The 20156-nt window shown below is 38.8% G+C and overlaps 1 protein-coding gene across 2 annotated transcripts in view; it reads left to right on the top strand.

Annotated features, from left to right (window-relative positions):
- The window catches only part of anapc1 (anaphase promoting complex subunit 1), a 101601-nt gene that overhangs the window by 14637 nt on the left and 66808 nt on the right, over nucleotides 1–20156 (top strand). The window contains exons 15-24 of one of the 2 annotated variants that reach the window (XM_030069903.1): nucleotides 672–809; nucleotides 1392–1535; nucleotides 3962–4022; nucleotides 6643–6698; nucleotides 8019–8150; nucleotides 8306–8380; nucleotides 12441–12548; nucleotides 13041–13210; nucleotides 16253–16344; nucleotides 16632–16780. In XM_030069903.1, the coding sequence (XP_029925763.1) occupies nucleotides 672–809; nucleotides 1392–1535; nucleotides 3962–4022; nucleotides 6643–6698; nucleotides 8019–8150; nucleotides 8306–8380; nucleotides 12441–12548; nucleotides 13041–13210; nucleotides 16253–16344; nucleotides 16632–16780 (1125 nt within the window). Of the gene's footprint in view, nucleotides 1–671; nucleotides 810–1391; nucleotides 1536–3961; nucleotides 4023–6642; nucleotides 6699–8018; nucleotides 8151–8305; nucleotides 8381–12440; nucleotides 12561–13040; nucleotides 13211–16252; nucleotides 16345–16631; nucleotides 16781–20156 lie in introns of both variants that reach the window. The other variant, XM_030069902.1, reaches the window with a different exon arrangement.

Genomic DNA, 20156 nt, shown 5'->3' with positions numbered 1-20156 from the left:
ACTGCTAACAATGAGTAAAATCAAAAGGGGGACACTGACCTGTAAAGTGCCATGTTTCTTTTTCCTTTTTTTAAATATGATGCTGGGAAAACAAAATGGATCTCACATCTGACAGCAGAGCTCAAATCCAAGAGTCATGTGCACACATGTCAATCAGACCTGATCTAAGATTGCATCTGGCACTTCTGATTGCTGAAGTCCTGTTGAAAAGACAGGTGTAACCACGGCCACATAGAAACAGCAAAGGTCTTGTTGATCACAGCAGTCTAAAAAAATAATGGAGTAATGATTTATTGATGCTAAAATTGCGACACAAAGCACATTTTTAAGTGCACATTTTAAGCAGTGAAGTGCTTTGCTCTTATGCCAGCAGTTATTTCATCAGAGTAGCTCTCTCATTGAATACAACTCCTCAAACTCACACTATACACTATGTATACTGAGGCAACCTGGGATACAGTTTGTTTTGGGTTGTTACACTGAGTTAGAGGATTGAGATCACATTCCTTTGATTGAATGTGTGCTTGTTGTCTGTCTTCAATTGTTTTATTAATTTCACTGACCAGGAGTAGCGCTCCTGATTTCATTGTACTTGGCTTTCTATTCTTTGCTATTGAAGTGATTTCCTGGGTGGTATGACATGTAATTTTGCATCTTGGCATCTCTTCCAGGTGAGCAAGGTGTTTGTCCCAGGGCTTCTGTCGCCCACTTTTAGTCTGTCCAACCAGCCCCCTCACCTCAGCACCCCGGTGGAGAATATCAGCACGCCGGCTAATGCTGCCAGTCGGCACATCCGCAGACTGGATGAGGTACAGCCACGTATTTTGTGGTATTCTGTTTCTGTTGCTCCCACTGGTGAACCCTCGCTGCTGCCACATCTTGTGGCAGCATCTTGGTTAGCCAGGGCAGCACAATATTTCCCCCTAAGTTTTACACTATGAAGTAAATATAATGAGAAATGAGTAAGAATTGACTAATCAAATTATAAGGCATGCAATGGAAAATGAGTGTTTGAAATATAAACATGATGATGACAGAAGTGAATGGGCTACAATCCTAAATGATGCCGATGTTCTCTCTATTTAAGGGCTTAAAGACAACCAGTGCAGTGTAGACCAATTATGCTATACATATAATTAAACAATCTGCATCATATCAGAGGGGCATGGCTTTGACTAACCAGTGACTGAGCTTAAATAAAAGACCACTAATGGCACCCCAGTCAGGTGGTTTAAGCTTAGTTTGCATTATAACAGCACCATGTAATAGTCAAATAAAAATAGATATATTTCTATCTTTGATTATTCTCTCTCTTCCGCTCACTTCTCTGCTATTCACTTTTTATCTTTCCTTCTCTCCTTCATCCCCTCTCTCCTTCCCTCTTTCTGCAGGCTTCAATGCCTTCTCCAGTGTCAGAGCTGAGGGGTCCAAACACTAAACACCACGAAGCTTCCTTTTTGGAGGACTACACCTTCCAACAGGCCACATCTTACATCCACGCGTTAAGGGATCCTGTGTGTAATCGGGTCACTCTGGTAAGTTGAGATATATATTGACATATATTTGTGTGTGTGTGTATTTGTGTATACAGCGAGGCAGACAGCTACATTTTTTTCTCTGCAGTCCACAATGACTGGTGAATAGCCGCATTTGAACTTCTGCTCTCTCTCTGTCACTGTTTTACCAACCAAATAGAATTTCACCTCCAAAAATGCTCATCTATTGAATTCGTTGGTAGAGTAATTCAATTCACCATTATTTGGTTGGTGTACACATGTGCTGATAATTCACTATCCTATAATTTGATCATTTAAGTTAACCATTTTTTTTTTTACACTTGCAAAAAAGAAGATATTCAGTCTTTCCTGGAAAGATTTATTGTCCTCAATTAGATAGGATTTTGAAACACTAAACCTCCAGTGAAACTCAAGATGATGGGACAAGTGCTTCTCAATTAATACTATTACTACTAATAATACATACTAATGTATAAATACATATTAACTGACAGGTGGAAAGACTGCCGGAGCAGGCAGAGAACTGATATAAAAACAGCTGGTGGTGTCTTCATACATTTATGGTTAATTGTGGGAGTGCAAAAGAGGCTTGTGCACTGTATGCCTGCAAAAAAATAAAATAAAATAATAATAATGATGACATGAAGAATGCATATTTCTGGCTTTGTGCTTAATATGAATGTACATAGAGTTTATGTATCTGGCCCCTGGATGTGGCTGTGCATTGCAAACGCTCAGTTTTTCTCCATTTATAATTAGATAAAAGGCCAATACAGGCCCCATATATAGATCATGCATAATTATGCTGTTAAGAAAGCATTGTCTAATGTATATATGGAGGATAGAAAGTGAGAAAAATAAATGAAGGGGAATTTCTATATCAAATGCCACTACATGTGCAGGGACACAGGAGAGTGAATGTTTCTGACTGTGTGATTTATATGCGTGTGTGTGTCTGACTTCCTCCTGGGTCTGTTCTGTCAAATTCACTATTGATAGCCTTCTCAGCCCCAGGATTCTCATATGCCCATGCACATGCACACACACTGGTAGAGCTCACCCATATTTGCAGACAAACGGATCCCTGTGTAAAGGTGCCAAACAGCATCTGCAGGCTGCTATTTTGACATGTGTCACGTGTCATTGATTTGACTTTTGAACCCCTGAAGCATCCGTCTGGAGGCTTATAATTTGCTAATGCAGCTATCTTGAGTGCCAGAGCACCAGTTGCTTTTAAGTTGCTGTCAGGTGGATATGTTTTTTTTTTTCTCCAGTCATTCAGCCACAGCAAGAACACAGAAATTGAATGAAATTAAAATAACAGGATTATTTGCTGTAATTTCCCCCTACAAACTGAAGTCTTGATGTTTCAAAAATGTGTTTATTATGACGTTTTATGCAAAGAAAAATCTTATCAGAAGTTAGGCTCTCACATTTGTGGCTTTAATGACAATCCCTGTTATTTTGCTTGATATTTAGATCACAAAAATAACTATAACTTACAACTTTGATGGGTTGTAATTATAAAGTCGATGAGTTGAGGAACAAAATGATTTTATATAATTTTTGAATTATCATAGAATTATTTAGAAATGTGTTCCAGATGGAGAAATCAGGGAATTTGATGAATTCTTTAGGGAAAGTGAGGAAATATTGTGGAATTTAACAGATAAGTCTCTACAGGAATAGAACAGGATGTATTTTCCCATTTGTTTCACACATTCTCTGCATTTGTTCATGGTTTTCAGTGGAAATCAGACTGTTGAACTTTTAAAGGGATAATAGTAATATCAGTACTGTTTTTTTTTTTTTTTTTTTAAATTTTAAATCAGTACTGTTTTTTTAAACTGTCCCTTTCGGTGCAAAGACAAAATGTTCAATACAACAGGAAGGAACATCATATTGAGGACTTGCTCCAACGTATTTAGGGAAAGTCACGCAAATGTAAAGTCAGTGATTACAATGTAAGTTTAATGTGCGTATGCTCTCTTATATCAGTGTTTTGATTATTTCTTAATGAGCAGATATGCTAAAGGGAATTGTTGATATGACAGTAGACCTTTGCTGCCCCACAGCAGCCATGTTGACATGAAATAGCAGGTAAACACTGGTGCTGCCAATGATATTGATTAAGGTTTCATTCCATTGAAGTGCAGCAGAGTCTTTTCAGTGAGCCAGCATGATCACCAGCAGGAACCTGGCTCTGCTACACCTAAGAGGAACAGAACCTCAATTAATATCATTAGTAACACCTTTTATGATCACTTCTACATGCTGTACCCATTATATGTATGCAAACTTTGATGTAATGATTTTTATCCAAAATGGATCATCAAAAATTTCTTCGCCACTACCACCATACTACACAGATTTGCTTGATTTATGTTGCTTTGCTTTGAAAATGTAAAAGTAAACTGAGTTTACTGTGGAATCTCTCTTTCTAGGAGCTAAGCAATGGCACAATGCTGAGGATCTCCATTCCAGAAATTGCTACCTCGGAGCTGGGTAAAGTTTGCACACACACACACACACGCGCGCGCACACCCACACACAGAAGCACACACAAGTTACCACAGATTTTATGTTTTGGGCTATTTTTTGGTTTTACTCATGTGGACACACAGATTGTATCATATTGTTTTGGCTTTTCTGCATGTAAACATACACACACACTGACACACACGCACCTATGCACACGCGCATCGCTGAGTCATACAGTAGTTAGGTCCTGGAAATTAGGTTTGAGTGCTGCCCTACGTGGCTACACAATGACGTATAATCTTGATGCATTGAGGATGCCATTACACACACACACACACACACACACACACACACACAAACACAAACACACACAAATGCACATACGCAATCCTCCTACTGATGATGATTAAGCCACTACATCAGTTAAGTGTCCATGTCCAGCTCTGATAGAGCAGAATAGAATTGGACAGACAGACACAAACTCATTTCCCTCGGTTCATGATGTTCCTTGTCTAGTTGTAAATTTTACCACTCCCTCTTTTGCTTTCTTTCGTCTCTGTTTGCTTTGTCTGTAAAATACTTAGCAACAAACCTGTTTATGGAAAGACCTTGATAAACACACCTGCCTTGACTTAGAGCTTTATTATCTCTACATAAAGGTTCAGTTGTTTTACACATGTAAATAATTAAATGCTGAGGGGAAAGAGAAAGGAGAACGTCCTAGTTTAACATGGTTCAGCTGACCATTTTAAGATAAATTAATTGTTGATCTTATAATATTTGGCCATTGAAAAGTTATTAACATTGTACACTGTACAACATTGTGTACCACCATATTATCAAATTTATATGCAAATTGCTTTTAACAGAATAGGTTCATCACTGAACACTTGACAGAAAAACGAAGGACATAAATATAAAAAAGCCCATGTCTGCTGATCTATGTACTCAGTATTAATACAGTTAGGTCCATAAGTATTTAGACAGTGACACAATATTTATAATTTTGCCCTTGTACACCACCGCAGTTTTGAAATGGAGTAATCAAGAAGTGATTGAGGTGCAGAATTCCAGCTTTAATTTAAGGGGTTGAAAAAAAATATGGCATTAACCTTTTAAGAATTACAGCCAGTTTTATACATTGTCACCCCATTTTCAGAGGTCAAACAGTAAAGCGGTCTCGTTCAGGGTAAGAAATCAGCAGCAGCTGCCATCTAAAAGCTGCTGGAGTCATATTTCAGGACAAGGTTTTGTTTTCCTGCACATGACATTTTGGCAGGTACAGGTTAAGGCCAATTATATAATTAATTACAATTTTACAATCAACAATGTATTTTATAAATTAGCTAATTAAAATAGTGCTCAGATGTTGTTTTTCCTTTCTTGTGTCAACTACCGCTAACTGGCTGAGACCCATTAATGACCATGAATGGTCTATGACCATAAATTTCCAAGTTTCTTCATCTCCCTTACCCCTCATTACGGCTTACTTTTTGTATCTTAACGGCCTTCATTGTGTGTGTGTCTGTACCTGCATTTGTGTTTTAGTCTGTTTGATTGTATGTTGCCTTGTGTCGCTGCCCATTTTTTAGTAATTAATCCTACAGACGAAGCTTTCTCCCTCTAATGAAATGGCATTTATCCACAGCTTCCCTGACCTTTCCCACTCCAGACGTCCAATTAAGATGGCCCGGTGATGGTGATTAGGAGTCTTATTGGTCAAAGCCTTTAGAAGACACACAAACACTAATCACTGTTGTAGTGGTGGCATTTTTTTTCTTTGCTTCATGTGTTTCCTGCCATTGAGAAGAAAAGGCAGTTGATCACAATAACAGCAAAGTGTTAAGGAACACAAAGCAGGTGAAAAACTACTAGAAATGAACAAAAGATGGGTTTTTCAGCTTTTATTTAACCAGGGAAAGTTGACCAAGCGCTGTGCTGTTTTCCAGCAAAAACCTGTTCCACATTCATACACTGAAGGGCTGCAAATTACTTAGCCTTCAGCTCATCCAGGGATTCAGATGAGCCATCCCCTGATCACAAGACTGCTCCTTTGGCCTGTAGGCTGCTGCTTAGCCCTCAGAAGGTCACATATGGCCCCCAAAAACCTGAATGGCTGAATCAGCAATAACATAGGTTTTCTGGACGGATTATAAGATGGCAGGGAACGATTTATATTGTCAGTGTATCCCCCTTGTTAAGTGTAGACAGTCTTATTAAACTAGTGAATAGCATGAAATTAAATCAAATGATGATCATTTTTAAGTAAGATTATGTAGACCTTGGTTTATAAAATGGTAGCACATTTAGAAAGGGTCTTTCATCATGATTTAGAGATGTTAACTTGCAATAATTTTCTTCTAATAGATCTATAGTATATTGGAAATGTAATATATATTTTTTTTAGCAGTAATTACACCATATATTGAGAAGAAGAACATGTTTTTTTTTTTTAAATCATTTTTTCGAATCTTTGTTAAAATATCCACCTCCTACATTGATTGAAGTGAAAGCAGTTTGGATCTGCTTGTTAAGGAGATCTTTCTCATTTGCACAAACTTCTAAATATCTCTCAAAATGACAAATTTCTGACTCTTTCTCTCTTTCCCTCATTGCTTTGGCCCTCCCCCTCTGCTTTTTTCAGTGAGGAAGTGCCTTCAGGCGATTCGTTTCATCCTTCCCAAGGAAGCTGCCATGAAGGTTTGTATACGTGGAAATGAGCTGGACTGGGCTAATGTTAGAAAAACGGTTCACCAAGATGTTATAGTTTTATGTCTGGATCCAAATGTGCACTATGCATAATTGCTGAAGTCTGATGTGGCGTGTTGTTTCTAATGTTGATGCCCTGCTGGGCCTGCTGATGGCACTACAAGGGAAGATCATGGGGTAACCCAAATCACTAGATTTCATCCTCTAGCCAATATCAATATTACAGGCCTCTGCTTTCCAGTGGGGCACAGATATGTGTGAAGCACGGAAAATAATCGCTGAGTCTGTATGGTTTTCATCGGCTCAACGCACTGATATTCCACTGAGTCGGAAGGTTGAGTAAAAAGGTTCTCATTTAAATAAACCCTCAGCAATTTTGTAATATACTGTTTAGATTTAAATGCTGTTTTTAATAGTATTCAAAGCCTTTTGAGGCGTTTAATCCACTGTCCAAGTATTATTACTTAAGACATTTGCAGACTTAATTCAATTTATTTAAAAAAAAAAAAAAAAAAAAAAAAAAAACCTACACCCATGAGAACAAAGTGTCTTTCAGGAATTGATGAGCACAGGGGAACTTATTTTTTAGTATCAGCTGAACCTGGAAATATTTTAATGCATATTTTAACGGCTCCTAGATGGTGGAATGCGTTTCCACCGGACTTAAGAGCCATGACCTCTGTCGACATTTTTAAGTAGCAGCTCAAAACACATCTGTTCAGACAGGCTTTCCCATAGGATTATGCGACTGTTGTATTTGTATTTCCTTGTATCGCCTTTGTACATTGTTTTTATTGTCTTTTATTGCATTTTTATTTACTTAGCATCACCTTTGTATACTGTTTTTATTGCCGTTTATTGTATTTTATATTTCCTTTGTATCGCATTTGTATATTGTTTTTATTATCTTTGTGCATTTGTATTTATAACTTGTAAAGCACTTTGAGTTCTCTCTCGGAAAAGCGCTATATAAATAAATTTTACTTACTTACAAAGCCACTTTTGCAGTGAAATTGAAATGTGAAAACTTTTTTGACGATATTTGGAAAACTATCCAATTTGATTGATCATAGACTCTAAATCATCTTGTATAACTTAACCCTGTGAAACCTAAATGAAATGACCGTTATGTCTTTCAGAAATATTTTAAAAAAATACTGCAATTGCCTATGAAGATAAATTTTCCCCCTTTTTGGAATGTGCAGACTTTTGTAGTGATTTTTATTTTTTATTTATTTATTTATTTTAAATAAACGGAATTCTGTGTGCCAGTGGCCCATTTAGATTGATATGTTTTGTGTTCTTACGTAGGTTTTGGTGAAGTGGTATAACATCTACAACGCCCCTGGTGGTCCCAGTGCCCACGCTGAGTGGAACCTGTTTGTCACCTGTTTCATGACGCTGATGGGCTACAACACTGAGCGCCTGGCCTGGACACGCAATGTGAGTCAGCAGTCTAAAAGCATGCTAAATTAAACCCAGAGATAGGTCCAAATATAGCTTCCTGTCGTTCATCAGTAAAGACAAGAGGTTCATCAGTAGTTCACTTGTTGTGACCTGATTCTTTGTCCTCTACCCCTGCACCCCTCCTTGTCCAGCTCCATTTTGAAGTGCCTCTCTCTCCAGTGATTGCAGCCAAGAAGGCTCGTCCCTCTGACGGTGGTTCTGATGAGGTGGGTGATTACTGTGTTGGCTATCGTGATGTTAGCTGGCACAAATGGCACTGTAGCATCATTGTTGCATGGTCTGAAATGACTTATAGCCCTGAAGTTTCTGAACACTACAGTTTCTAGCTGAGAACACCAGCTGCTGGGTCCTCAGCTGGAAACCATCCTTCTTTGATGTTTTGCCTCTTTAATCACCAGAACATCTCAGGATGATGGGGCAGCGATCAGGGACGTCTCCCTGTCGCTCCCAGCAGCTGGACTTGGGCGTTTCTCAGGTAGTCTCTATGTGGCTACTTGGCTTCCCCAGATCCTGTCCTTCCTACGCAGCCACAGCCAGAATGGAAACCTAACTGAATTGGAAAATGTTTCCGAGGCATGGAAAAGTTGGGGGAAATTTTATATCCACATTTTTTTTAATAATCTCAACTGGTAGATGTAAGCAGAACCTAAATAGTAAATTTTCAAGTTGTAGAAACTTCTACAATTTGGAAATTTTTGCTCCTGATGGACTTTTAGGAATAATAACGCAAATAACACATTTCTTTAGTGTCCCAAAAGGTAATAATAAGATCCTGGACAGTTAAATAAGCTATTAGCAAATAATATTAAGGTTGTGATTTGAGGTGCACTCACCTTCTGGACTGAGCGCACACCTGACTAGGTTATTGGGGAAGTTGCAAAAGACAAGGTAAAACAGGCGGACTTTTCAAAAGTTCTAGCAGGGCAAGTCCTTCATTTTATTCTTATATCGCTTATTGTTATGCCTGCTTGCAAGGTCTTGATGCAAACGTAAACTTGTATTGTACAATTCAGCAAATTCTGACATAGACAATGCTATTTTTTCCTTCGTTTTGGTTTCCCTGCCTGGCTGGCTGCCTTGTTTCTGTTGGCCATGTGGGTATTTGTCACTGCAAGCTAGGCGAGCTGTTGAAAATAATGGGTTTCAGAGTGCAGTGGTGCTGTTGTCACGTTGTGTCTGAAAGGACCTTCGGGCAAACCTAGTTGAAGCCAGACTGTCACTGCAGTGTGAATCACTGAAACTGAACAATATCTGGTCTGCTAATTCATGTTCATAGCGTACATGTTTATGTATATGCTCTGTGAGACTGAGCAAGGAGCAGAGGCGACCTTGCCCACTTTCTGTCGGGCTGATCACTTGTCTGCTGTCTGGTCCTGTCCTGGGAACCAGGGAAAGATAGCTCCCGACTCCTGGGAATGCAGTGTGTTGTTTGTTTGCCTTGCAATGTGTAGACCACTCATATTTAAAAGTTCAATATGAGACAAATGATACATTTTATTTACCTACATTGTAATTTAGGTGGTAAATCAAAAAAAGAAAAAAAAAAAAAAAAGAAGAACAGTGAAAAGTTGTTTGCCTACAAGTGCACAGGGACAACCCTGCACCTTAGGCAAACCCCATTTAACCCAGAAGAAATGAGGGAGGCTATCCTGTCCCCTGCAGCATTCAGTTGCCCCTTTTCCACCAAAAAGAACCTGGTGCTAGTTCGGTGCTGGTGCTAGAGCCAGTGCTTAACTGGTTCCAACAAAGAACCGGTTTGCTTTTCCACCGGCCAAGAGCCAAGTGGAACCAAGTCAGAGCCACGTCATTACGTCAGCGGAAAACGTGATCATGTGGGTGTGCGAGATGCTCGCTCGGAATCACAGCAACAAACATGGACGAGCCATCGTAGCGATGCAAATACTGCTTGTGTCTTTACAAGCCTACATTGCGGTCCAGAGGCGAAAAACGCAATTATTGCCAGTTACCCGTCGTATTCGTGGTCGGAACGAATGACGACTATGTTTAGCTATACGTTTGTGTTCGCTTCTACCATTTGGGTCTGTAAGCCCGCCCACCAATTACGTGGTGGGTCGCGTCATGGGTTCTTTCTCTGGCTCCTGTTTAGCCCCTGCTCGAAGTTGGTGCTTGCCTGGAACCGATTTGGAACCAGTTTGGCCCGTGCTTTGGTGGTGGAAAAACAAAAAAACGGTGCTAAGTCAGGCACCGGCTCCGAACCAGCCCTGGAACCTCTTTGGTGGAAAAGGGGTATATGTGCCCTACATCTGTGTGTTTTCTGGTTCAGTGTGACATAACAGAGGAAAGTAAATAACCTGTAGCCTGTCCTACAGTCTGAACACACACAGACACACAGACACACACACAGACACACACACACACACACACAGTCTGTAACGCAGTGTGCTCCGTGTGTGTTTGTTCTCTGCAAAGCAAAACAAGACTCAAATGTCAATCAGCTGGAGGCTTAGACTAAGCTGTACAGTTGCTTAACGTGTGTGTGTGTGTGTTTAGACCTGAGGAACTATGTGACTCAGATTAAACAGAACCGTGTTTTTGACCCTGTCAGTCCCGTCACCCTGTGTCATAAATGTAAAAATCGGTTGTGTTACAGACTAATAATTTGTCAGGCATTAATAACTGTGTAGCTGGTAAAAGTCCTGGCTGTCCATTTGGTCAAGTAGACATTTTTGCTCTTCATACATGTTTTGGAATCTCTTCCTAGCCAGAGCTAAAGATACTACACAGCTGATTGTCCTGAGGTATTAAGTGTTGATTTCTCAGTGGAGTTGACAAGTGTTGACTGTGGAGTTGTTTGTCCACTCACACAGCTGACCTGGCTCTGTGGCATCTGCTCAAAACTATCTGAAATGTTTGATGGGTGTGAAGCAATATAAACACTGGCATGGTGCTGATTTGAACACTCACTTAAAATTAACACTCACGCTTTTGTTTTACAGTACATTTCCAGCAGGTCCCTGTGTAACCATAATAAGCATCTGTATTTGCATAGCACTTTTCAAAAACAAAGTCGCATAGTCAGGACAGTAAAAAATGAGTAAAATGATTATATTTAATGACCAGAAATGCATGGCAGTGACTCTAGAATGACAGTAACAATTGAATGGAGGAACAATGAGTCTTTTTGTCAGAATGAATTTCACCAGTAACACCTGCCATCTCAAAGCAACTGCTGTGGAAAGAGTCCATAATTTTGGCACACCCCTAATGTGGGTGTGACCCTCATTTTTAAGACTGAGATCTTTAAAGCCTCAGTTCAGTGTACATCACAGTATATATCAAACTGATGAAAGTTATATGATGGAAACAGCACTCTTATGCTTGTCCAGAGAGCCTTCAAAAGCAGGGACATTAAATTTGATAATTTTTGAGGTTTTGAACAATGTGGAGGGTTTTTTTTTTTATTGTAAAATAAAGGAAAGGGAATGTGAAATGATAACAGTTTTAAAAATTGTCATCATTTCACTTTTTATTCAGTAATACAGTTTCATGTCACATTATGATTTGTATTATTGGGAAGAATAATTCTCACGTACATAGCGGGACATGGCTTTGTTGTCAGTAACCTTTTGTGAACATGGCTTACAATAAATACAAGTCATCCTGAAGTGGAACCAAGAATTTTTTCAGTGACTGTCTCTGATGTACCTTAGTTAGTCATTAGAGTGAAGATGGGTGCCAGTCACAATAGACTTTTCTCCACAGTAGCAATGGTCTCCATTCTCAATTTTTTGCACAAAAAGCACATTTCAACACACATATCATTATCACTGACATAGTCAGTTCACTCTCAATTCACTCTCTACTTGTGCAAGTGTGAATGCTCGTCAACCCTGTAAGCAGTAGCAGTACAATCTCTGTTAAAATATGCTTTTAGAACCAGGCTTTGAGATTGGAGACCATGGCCACTATGGTGAAAAGTCATGACACCAACAGTGGCTTTACTCTGGTGAGCAACTGCTTATTAAAGCCAGTCACTGACAGTGAGAAGTTCAACAATTGCATTTTACATTGTCTCTTACCGGGCTTTAATAGGCTATCCCCTGCAGCAAACACCCTAGACCTGAGCTCATTTACAAAATATAAATCAGTGATATACTATACACTACACAAATGCTGTGCTTTAAATATTATTTTTGATTTAATGTGGTGTTTTTTTGCCCTGTGATAATCACAGGGCAAACCCACCTTTTGCGTGCCACTACAGTACATCATTGGGGTGAATGTGTCTGTCTCTGCTCTCTACAGGACTGGGAGTATCTGTTGGGGTCCCACTATCACCGTCAGATGATTTCTCAGCCTGTCTGTGGTCCAGTGGACTCCTACTCTGGCACTGCTGTCACTACAGATACAGAGGTGCTCTCCTCTGTATGTAACTCGGTCTGAGTACATCACTATATTTTAATTAATATTCGCATGTTTGGTTTCATTTGATTTGTCTGGTTTGCATATTAGGGATTGACTGATATATCACATTTGCCTCAAAAATCAGATATCAGGTGCAGCCCAACTTTGCTATGATGCAGTTTTATATATTTGTATGCAACGTTTTAGACGTATGAATATGGCTTTATTTTCTACTCTACCTCCTCGTTCATCTTCTCTTCCTTCCTTTCCTTTTTCTTCACTTTCTTTTTCTTCCTCTGTGGGCATCTACAATGCTCTATTGCATTTTACTCTGATAATATCCTCTCTGTTGACTCCTCTGTTTTTGCCTGTTTTTGTCTTTTGAACTTCATCTTCTGTTTTCTTGCCATGAATTTGACTTCTCTTTTCTTGTTGTCTCTTTTGCTTTTCTGTTCGTCCTTTCTCTTATTCTGTTGTCCCCTCTTCCTCTCCTCCTCCCAGGTGTCTCCTCCCTCCAGTCCATCTCTGAGGTTGGACAGCTCAGCTCCTCTCTTCCATCACATTCCTGCTCTCTTCTATGTTCTCCATCTGCTCTACCAGGAGCTGCAGCTGGATGAACTGCAGAGAGCCGGGGCCTCATCATTGGTCTGTCTGCTGCAGCAACTGGCCAGGTAGCCAGCTGTGTGTGTGTTGGGGTGATGTTGTAAATGACCTGGGCTGATGCAGCTGCTCAGGTGACAAATGTGTCTGTCTTTGCTCATGACTGAATATCGTCTGGGCACAGTGCAGCAAACAAAATGTGACTTAAAGGTTGCTGGTTTGAATCCCCAGATTGTCTTAGAAAGTATGAATGCTGAAACTGAATGAAATTTTCAGATGGTTATATTATATCCAGTATCTTTGTAATGTTGATATACTTTCCAAAATGGAAGAAAGCTTTTATGATGTATTTGCAGAGCCCCCCTAGGGTCAGCTGAGAAAAAAAGAGGGAAATACGCATTCTCAGTTTAGTAATCTGTGCGCACGGTGCCCTCAGATTACAAATCCATGCCCATGGATCTGCCCTCAAAAAAAAAAAAAAAACCTCAGTAGCCAACAGCAGGAGACTGTGGTTGTACTGTCAGCTTCCAGGTGTGAGCGTGTGGAACTGCATAAACATGAAGCTGGATGCTGTGTAATAAAAGCATGGACTTTGCCTAAATAAGTGAAGGCTAAACAATCGAACAGAGGTGTTATTGACCTGCACCTTTTATGAGAACCTACAAATCCTGGTCTACTTTCCCAGGCAACTACATTTGACTCACCATCAGAAAACAAGGTGAAGTCACTGCATTGTTGTCAGTGAAAGCTTGTGAATACTTTAGGCCCTTGTTGTGACATGTTAAGAGAAATGACCTTGACAGGCGTTCAGGTCAAGTGAGCGCTGTGATTAGTGGTATTGACAATAACAGAACAGCGGGTGGGGGAGTGAAGCGCTCTTCACAAGGTAATTGGTTTGTATTAGCATGTGGGCTTCTGTCAAGTATGGTGCGATTTTTTACAGTGTTTCTGCTTTTACCAGTTTGTGTACAGTAGAGCCGCACTGTTATGCCCAAAATGATGATCATGATCATTATCACTGATTATTCATCTCAGTTATTCAGAGGAGAATTGTTTTGCTGTCCTTTTTATATCCTTTACTAACACCTTTTAATCATAGCAAGCTTTTATTAATGCTAAGATAATGAAAATAGTAAGAACAAAATGTTATTCTCTTAGCACTTTTCAAAAGTCATTTAAGTGCTTTGTGAAAGAAGCAAATAACTGAAATAAATAAAGAACCAAGCAAAAAGAGAATGCTTGCTCAAGAACAATATTGCAAAGATTTCAAAGTTGCACTAAGCAGCACTGAGTCTCCTCACCACCTCCAACTTGACCAGAAACGTTTATTTAGGTCTACACAAGTTAGGCCCTGTTTTCATCTGATGCTACATGTATTTTGATTTTTTGGGGACACTTGACCACATCATTTGTAGCATACATGCTTATTCATCCCCGACAAGGACATGGTGAAGTCTGTTTTCTTGTTAAAACCAAGTTGAAATGCAGTCCTGCAGTCATGCAGTCTTTTCATTCAAACAATTATGTCTTGCTGCAATTTGTTTCTAACATGAAATTCAGTTGTGCAGCTTTAATATATGTGCAGTTGAATACACATGGGAATAATCAAATAAATAAAATCATATAATCCTAGAATACTGTTATATCCACAGTACTAAAACCTTTCATTTTTTTAAAACCTATGATAATGATAATTGGGAGTGTTTTGAAACTCCAGTGGGTGGGGTGTTTTTGTTCTGAAACAAAGTACGGATGGCTGAGTGAGTTTTTAAAGCCGGAAATCTCAGCATCTGGCCATGTTATAGTTGAGTCAACCCTATACAGAATCATTATGGTTATTTTGTGCTTTTCAGCTAGTCTGTATTGATACACTTTGAATTATGAAATAATGTCAACCGTCAAACAGTCGTTTTTTTTTTTTTTTTTTTTTTACAGTTAGAAAATGTTACATGATTTGTTTCATATCTAAGAAAAAAAAAGCCTTTGGCACCATGAAAATCTGTAGTTAAGATTCAGCTGGTTATGTAGCATGCCGTTACATACTGTACACACAAACCAGTACACATAAATAGACATACATCTGTGATGGTCCGGGCTTGGCAAGAGGATTAAAAACTATCGATTATCTGGTGCTAGCCAGAATGATAATAACCTACAGCTACTAATTGCTCTGAGTCTGTTTCCTAATTACTGGTATTGCAAAAAACAAGTGAAATGCCAAGGAGTGTCTCTGTCTCTGATTTGATTCAGTAATTTTTAACCACTTTTTTTTTGTTTGTTTTTAGGGTGGATTTTTCCATAAAAAGCTGAAATTAATTCATTAAATATACTGTATACATTCATATTCTCTTAGTCAAGTGCAAAATGTACAGTACACACTGTGTAGATACATATAGTGTATAACAATACCAGCCTCACACTTAGACTTGAATGTCACCCACACTCCATACACACGCACTCACACTTACAGTTTTGTAATAAAGGAGATGCTTGTTGTGTGTGATGACTCAGAAACATATACACGATGAGAGCAATTAGCCACTATGCCAAAGAATTTAATTCACATTGCTTTAGAGGGTTTCAGAGACTCTCCTACAATGAGCAACGAGCAAAAGCAAAGCAAACAGTTGTCAAAAATAGTAACAATAAGTATTATTATTATTATTATTATTATTATTATTATTGTCATTATTGTTATTATTATTATTATTATTATTAGTAGTAGTAGTAGTAGTATTATTGCTATTATTCTTTTATACCTTTATAAATGAATTATTGTGATGCGACAGAGACACCCTGGCCTACAAATTGTATCTTTTAGATGTAAGAAAACATATTAACATGGAAATTATGATTCCTAAATGATTATTCCCTGAAAAATCGAGTCATATTACAGTCAAATTACCTGTCAAAATAATTGCATTATGACTTACAGTTACATTTTTTAAACATATCCCTGCCATAGATCTAAACCATCTCTGCATTCTCCCCTTGTGCCCCCCTTTTTCAAAATATGCAGTATGCTGATCAGTGAATTATTACTCACAAATGATTCAAATAATTTTTTCCCTTGTTTCCCATCTCTGTGCCCCCCCTTCTGTTTCTGTTTGCAGGGACCTCCAGTTGGAGGAGTACGTGGACCTGTACTGGAGAGACTATCCTTCATTAATCAGCAGCTTCACTGAGAGCTGCCTCATGGACCAGGGTAAGGCCCGTTAAATGGACTAATAATGGTATCAAGCCAGGAAACAGACAAGATGTGCAATGCGGATTTAAAAGGTCAGCATGGCCTTATGCTTGGAGAGACCGGGTCACCAGTGCAACACTGTCGACTGAGTTAATAGCAGGATTGCTTCAAGGCACTTGCTTGCGTATATCACCAAATCACCGGGTTCCTTTGTAATGTCTTTCCTCCTTCCCTCTATCCCCCCTTCCTTTTCTCTCTCATTTTGCTTTCCCTCATTCCTTCCCTCCTCAATTCTCCCCTTTCAGCCCAGATTGGTCAGATGCAGCGTCCGTCTTTCCTGAAGGCGGAGCCTCCCAGTATGTTCAGCTGGCTCAGCAGCTGTCTTAGAGGGGAGGAAGTCCTGCCATTCCCCTTCCTGCCGGGCATCTGTCAGAGGACGAGGCTTCTGGTTCTGGTGCGACCAAACACCTTCTGTATTTTCCGACCTAAGCCACTCTATAGTACATAGGTCATATATAACAGTTTTATGTTTCCACAATTAAAAATCATGTAATTCAATCACATGAGGTGTGTATATATATATAGTGGGACCAGTGGCGGCTTTTGAATATGGCAGTCTGTTTTCCATGAGTGCGACCCTTCATTTAAAGTGTACATCAAGCACAGCGATAGTTTGAAATAAGAACTTTGAAATGTGCAAAATGCAATGCCAGTATAATGAAAACTAAAGTTCAGTTGGGCCAGAAAATACACAAAGAGCATCTCTACAAAAATGTAGCGAAATGATTGAATCTGCCTGACGTCAGACAAGAAAATCCTGAAAATGTAATTCTGCCATTTGGTCAAATCCAAGTGGTGCATTAGTGGCAATGATATTACTAATTAATCATGTTTTTTTTTTTTATGTGGTCTCAGCTCTCTGGCTCCCCACTTAGTGCTCCAACTTAGTTGTAGATGATCCTGGAAAAGTCAAAGAATTCACATCTAGACCATAGTAAGAAGACTGAATAACCAATAACCTTGATGGTTTCTACTGTTGTGTGATATCATTAGACTAATTTACATAGTAGAGGAAAATAAATAAGAGTGGGAAATTGAAATTACTTTCCCCAAGTGTGGAGGGGTGAAGTTTCTCCCCTTCAGAAGTTTCTTGTGACTGAATTTTGAAGCTCATAGCACCACTGTGCAAACTGACCAACCTTTTAGACTTCATTTCATGTTTTTTTGCCCTCCTCACCAGAGCTGAGTCAGCAAGCTCTCCAATACATTGAAGTATATTTTACTGCCACTGAACTAAATTAAAAATAATTCAATGGGTTCTGTATTTACCTTGAAGAATTTCTGTTAGAAAATTGGTTTATTGGCTCCTGAATGTCACCTTTAACTTCTTTGTGGTCACTGGCCATGTGATGTGTGCATGTTCATGTGTTATAGACAATGAGGTTAAAGGAGTTCAGTTGTAATTGAGATGTGGCCAGACAGTCTGCAGACATAGCATGTCTGTCTGTGTTCCTTTTTTTTTTTTTTGCTGTGATTGAACATAAAAAGCAATTAGACCATGGCATGGACGGAGCTAGGTGTGTGTGTGTGTGTGTGTGTGTGTGTGTTTGTGTGTGTGTGTGTGTGTGTGTGTGTGTGTGTGTGTGTGTGTGTGTGTGATGCTGTTGTCAGAGCATCTCCTTTGCTTTGATCGAACCCTCATTTAACCAGACAGGTCAATTGAAAACAAAAGTGTTGTTTCCAGCTGTGTCCTGTCAGTGTCTCTCTAGAGGACTAATGAGGTGACGGAGGCTGTGACAGAGGCAAACAGATTAACAGAAAAGAAAAATGGCCACCTGAGACAGATAAGAAAGAATGCAATCAGAAATAGAAACTTAGATTTCTTTCAGGTCCTGAAATAGTCTGCTAAACTACCTTAAATCATATCTAAACTCAGGGCATCAGAAGTTCTTAAAAATGGCCAAATAACAGCATCCCAAGTCTTAAATTTATTTTTCGAACGTTTAAAAATGTTTGTGTCTGTTTCACCAATTAGAAATCAGTTCAATCATGCAGACCTACAGTTCTCATTCTTGCATTTTTTCTCATTTTAATTTTGGTTGTGATTCCTCGTGGTTCATTAAAAATGATGCAAAAGTCCTAAATGAACTTGATGAAACCTGCAGACACCCTGAGAGAGACAGACAGAGATGCAGATAGACAGATGGGAACACAGAGTATTATATCCGGCAGACACAGATTGTGGTTTGCTCTCGTTTGTGCACAGTATGTACAAATATGCATTGATTGCTAGTTCTAGACGTTGTTTTGACCCTCATACAGTGAAGCTGCTCAATGTGCTGTCTGCGCATGCCATGCTGTTTTATATCTTAATGGATGTAATGTGTATTTGGGTCTGCACTCAGAAGACTAATGCTATTATACCAGAAATGGCTAATGAGCAAGCCCTCTGGTTAACCTCCCTGTAATTTCTAATGCTTCCTGACTTAAATAAGCTTTTGTTTATGACATAAAATGAAACTTTGAAGGAAAACTTCCCTCTCACATACTTTTGCACTGCTGGATATCATTGTAACTCACATTTTTGTGTGTACCTACTGATGTGGTAAATTAGCATACGCCACCTGCCAAATGCCAGTGAATATTTGTTGTAATATATCTATATATCTATAAATATACACATATATATATGTATATATATAGATATAGATATATAGATATATATATATCTATATATATATCTATCTATATCTATATATCTATCTATATATATATATAGATAGATAGATAGATATATAGATATATATACACATATACTATATATATATAGTGAGTATACATATATATATATATATATATATATATATATATATATATATACACTATATTACCAAAAGTATTCGCTCACCCATTCAAATGATCAGAATCAGGTGTCCTAATCACTTGGCCTGGCCACAGGTGTATAAAATCAAGCACTCAGGCATGCAGACTGTGAAACAAGACATTTGTGAAAGAATGGGCCGCTCTCAGGAGCTCAGTGAATTCCAGCGTGGAACTGTCATAGGATGCCACCTGTGCAACAAATCCAGTCGTGAAATTTCCTCGCTCCTAAATATTCCACAGTCAACTGTCAGCTCTATTATAACAAAATGGAAGCGTTTGGGAACAACAGCAACTCAGCCACGAAGTGGTAGGCCACGTAAAGTGACGGAGAGGGGTCAGCGGATGCTGAAGCGCATAGTGCAAAGAGGTCGCCGACTTTCTGCACAGTCAATTGCTACAGTGCTACAAACTTCATGTGACCTTCAGATTAGCCCAAGTACAGTACGCAGAGAGCTTCATGGAATGGGTTTCCATGGCCGAGCAGCTGCAGCCAAGCCACACATCACCAAGTGCAATGCAAAGCGTCGGATGCAATGGTGTAAAGCACGCCGCCACTGGCCTCTAGAGCAGTGGAGACGCGTTCTCTGGAGTGATGAATCACGCTTTTCCATCTGTATGTATATATATATATATATGTATGTATGTATGTATATATGTATGTATGTATGTATGTATGTATGTATGTGTATATATATGTATGTATGTATATATGTATATATATAAATATATATGTATGTATGTATGTATGTATGTATGTATATGTGTGTGTGTGTGTGTATATATATATATATATATATATATATATATATATATATATATATATATATATATATATATATATGTATACAGTACAGGCCAAAAGTTTGGACACACCTTCTCATTCAATGCGTTTTCTTTATTTTCATGACTGTTTACACTGTAGATTCTAACTGAAGGAATCAAAACTA

The sequence above is a fragment of the Myripristis murdjan genome, chromosome 15, assembly GCF_902150065.1.
Source record: "Myripristis murdjan chromosome 15, fMyrMur1.1, whole genome shotgun sequence".
Lineage (NCBI taxonomy): Eukaryota > Metazoa > Chordata > Actinopteri > Holocentriformes > Holocentridae > Myripristis > Myripristis murdjan.
This window is presented reverse-complemented; position numbering and strand designations above follow the sequence as displayed.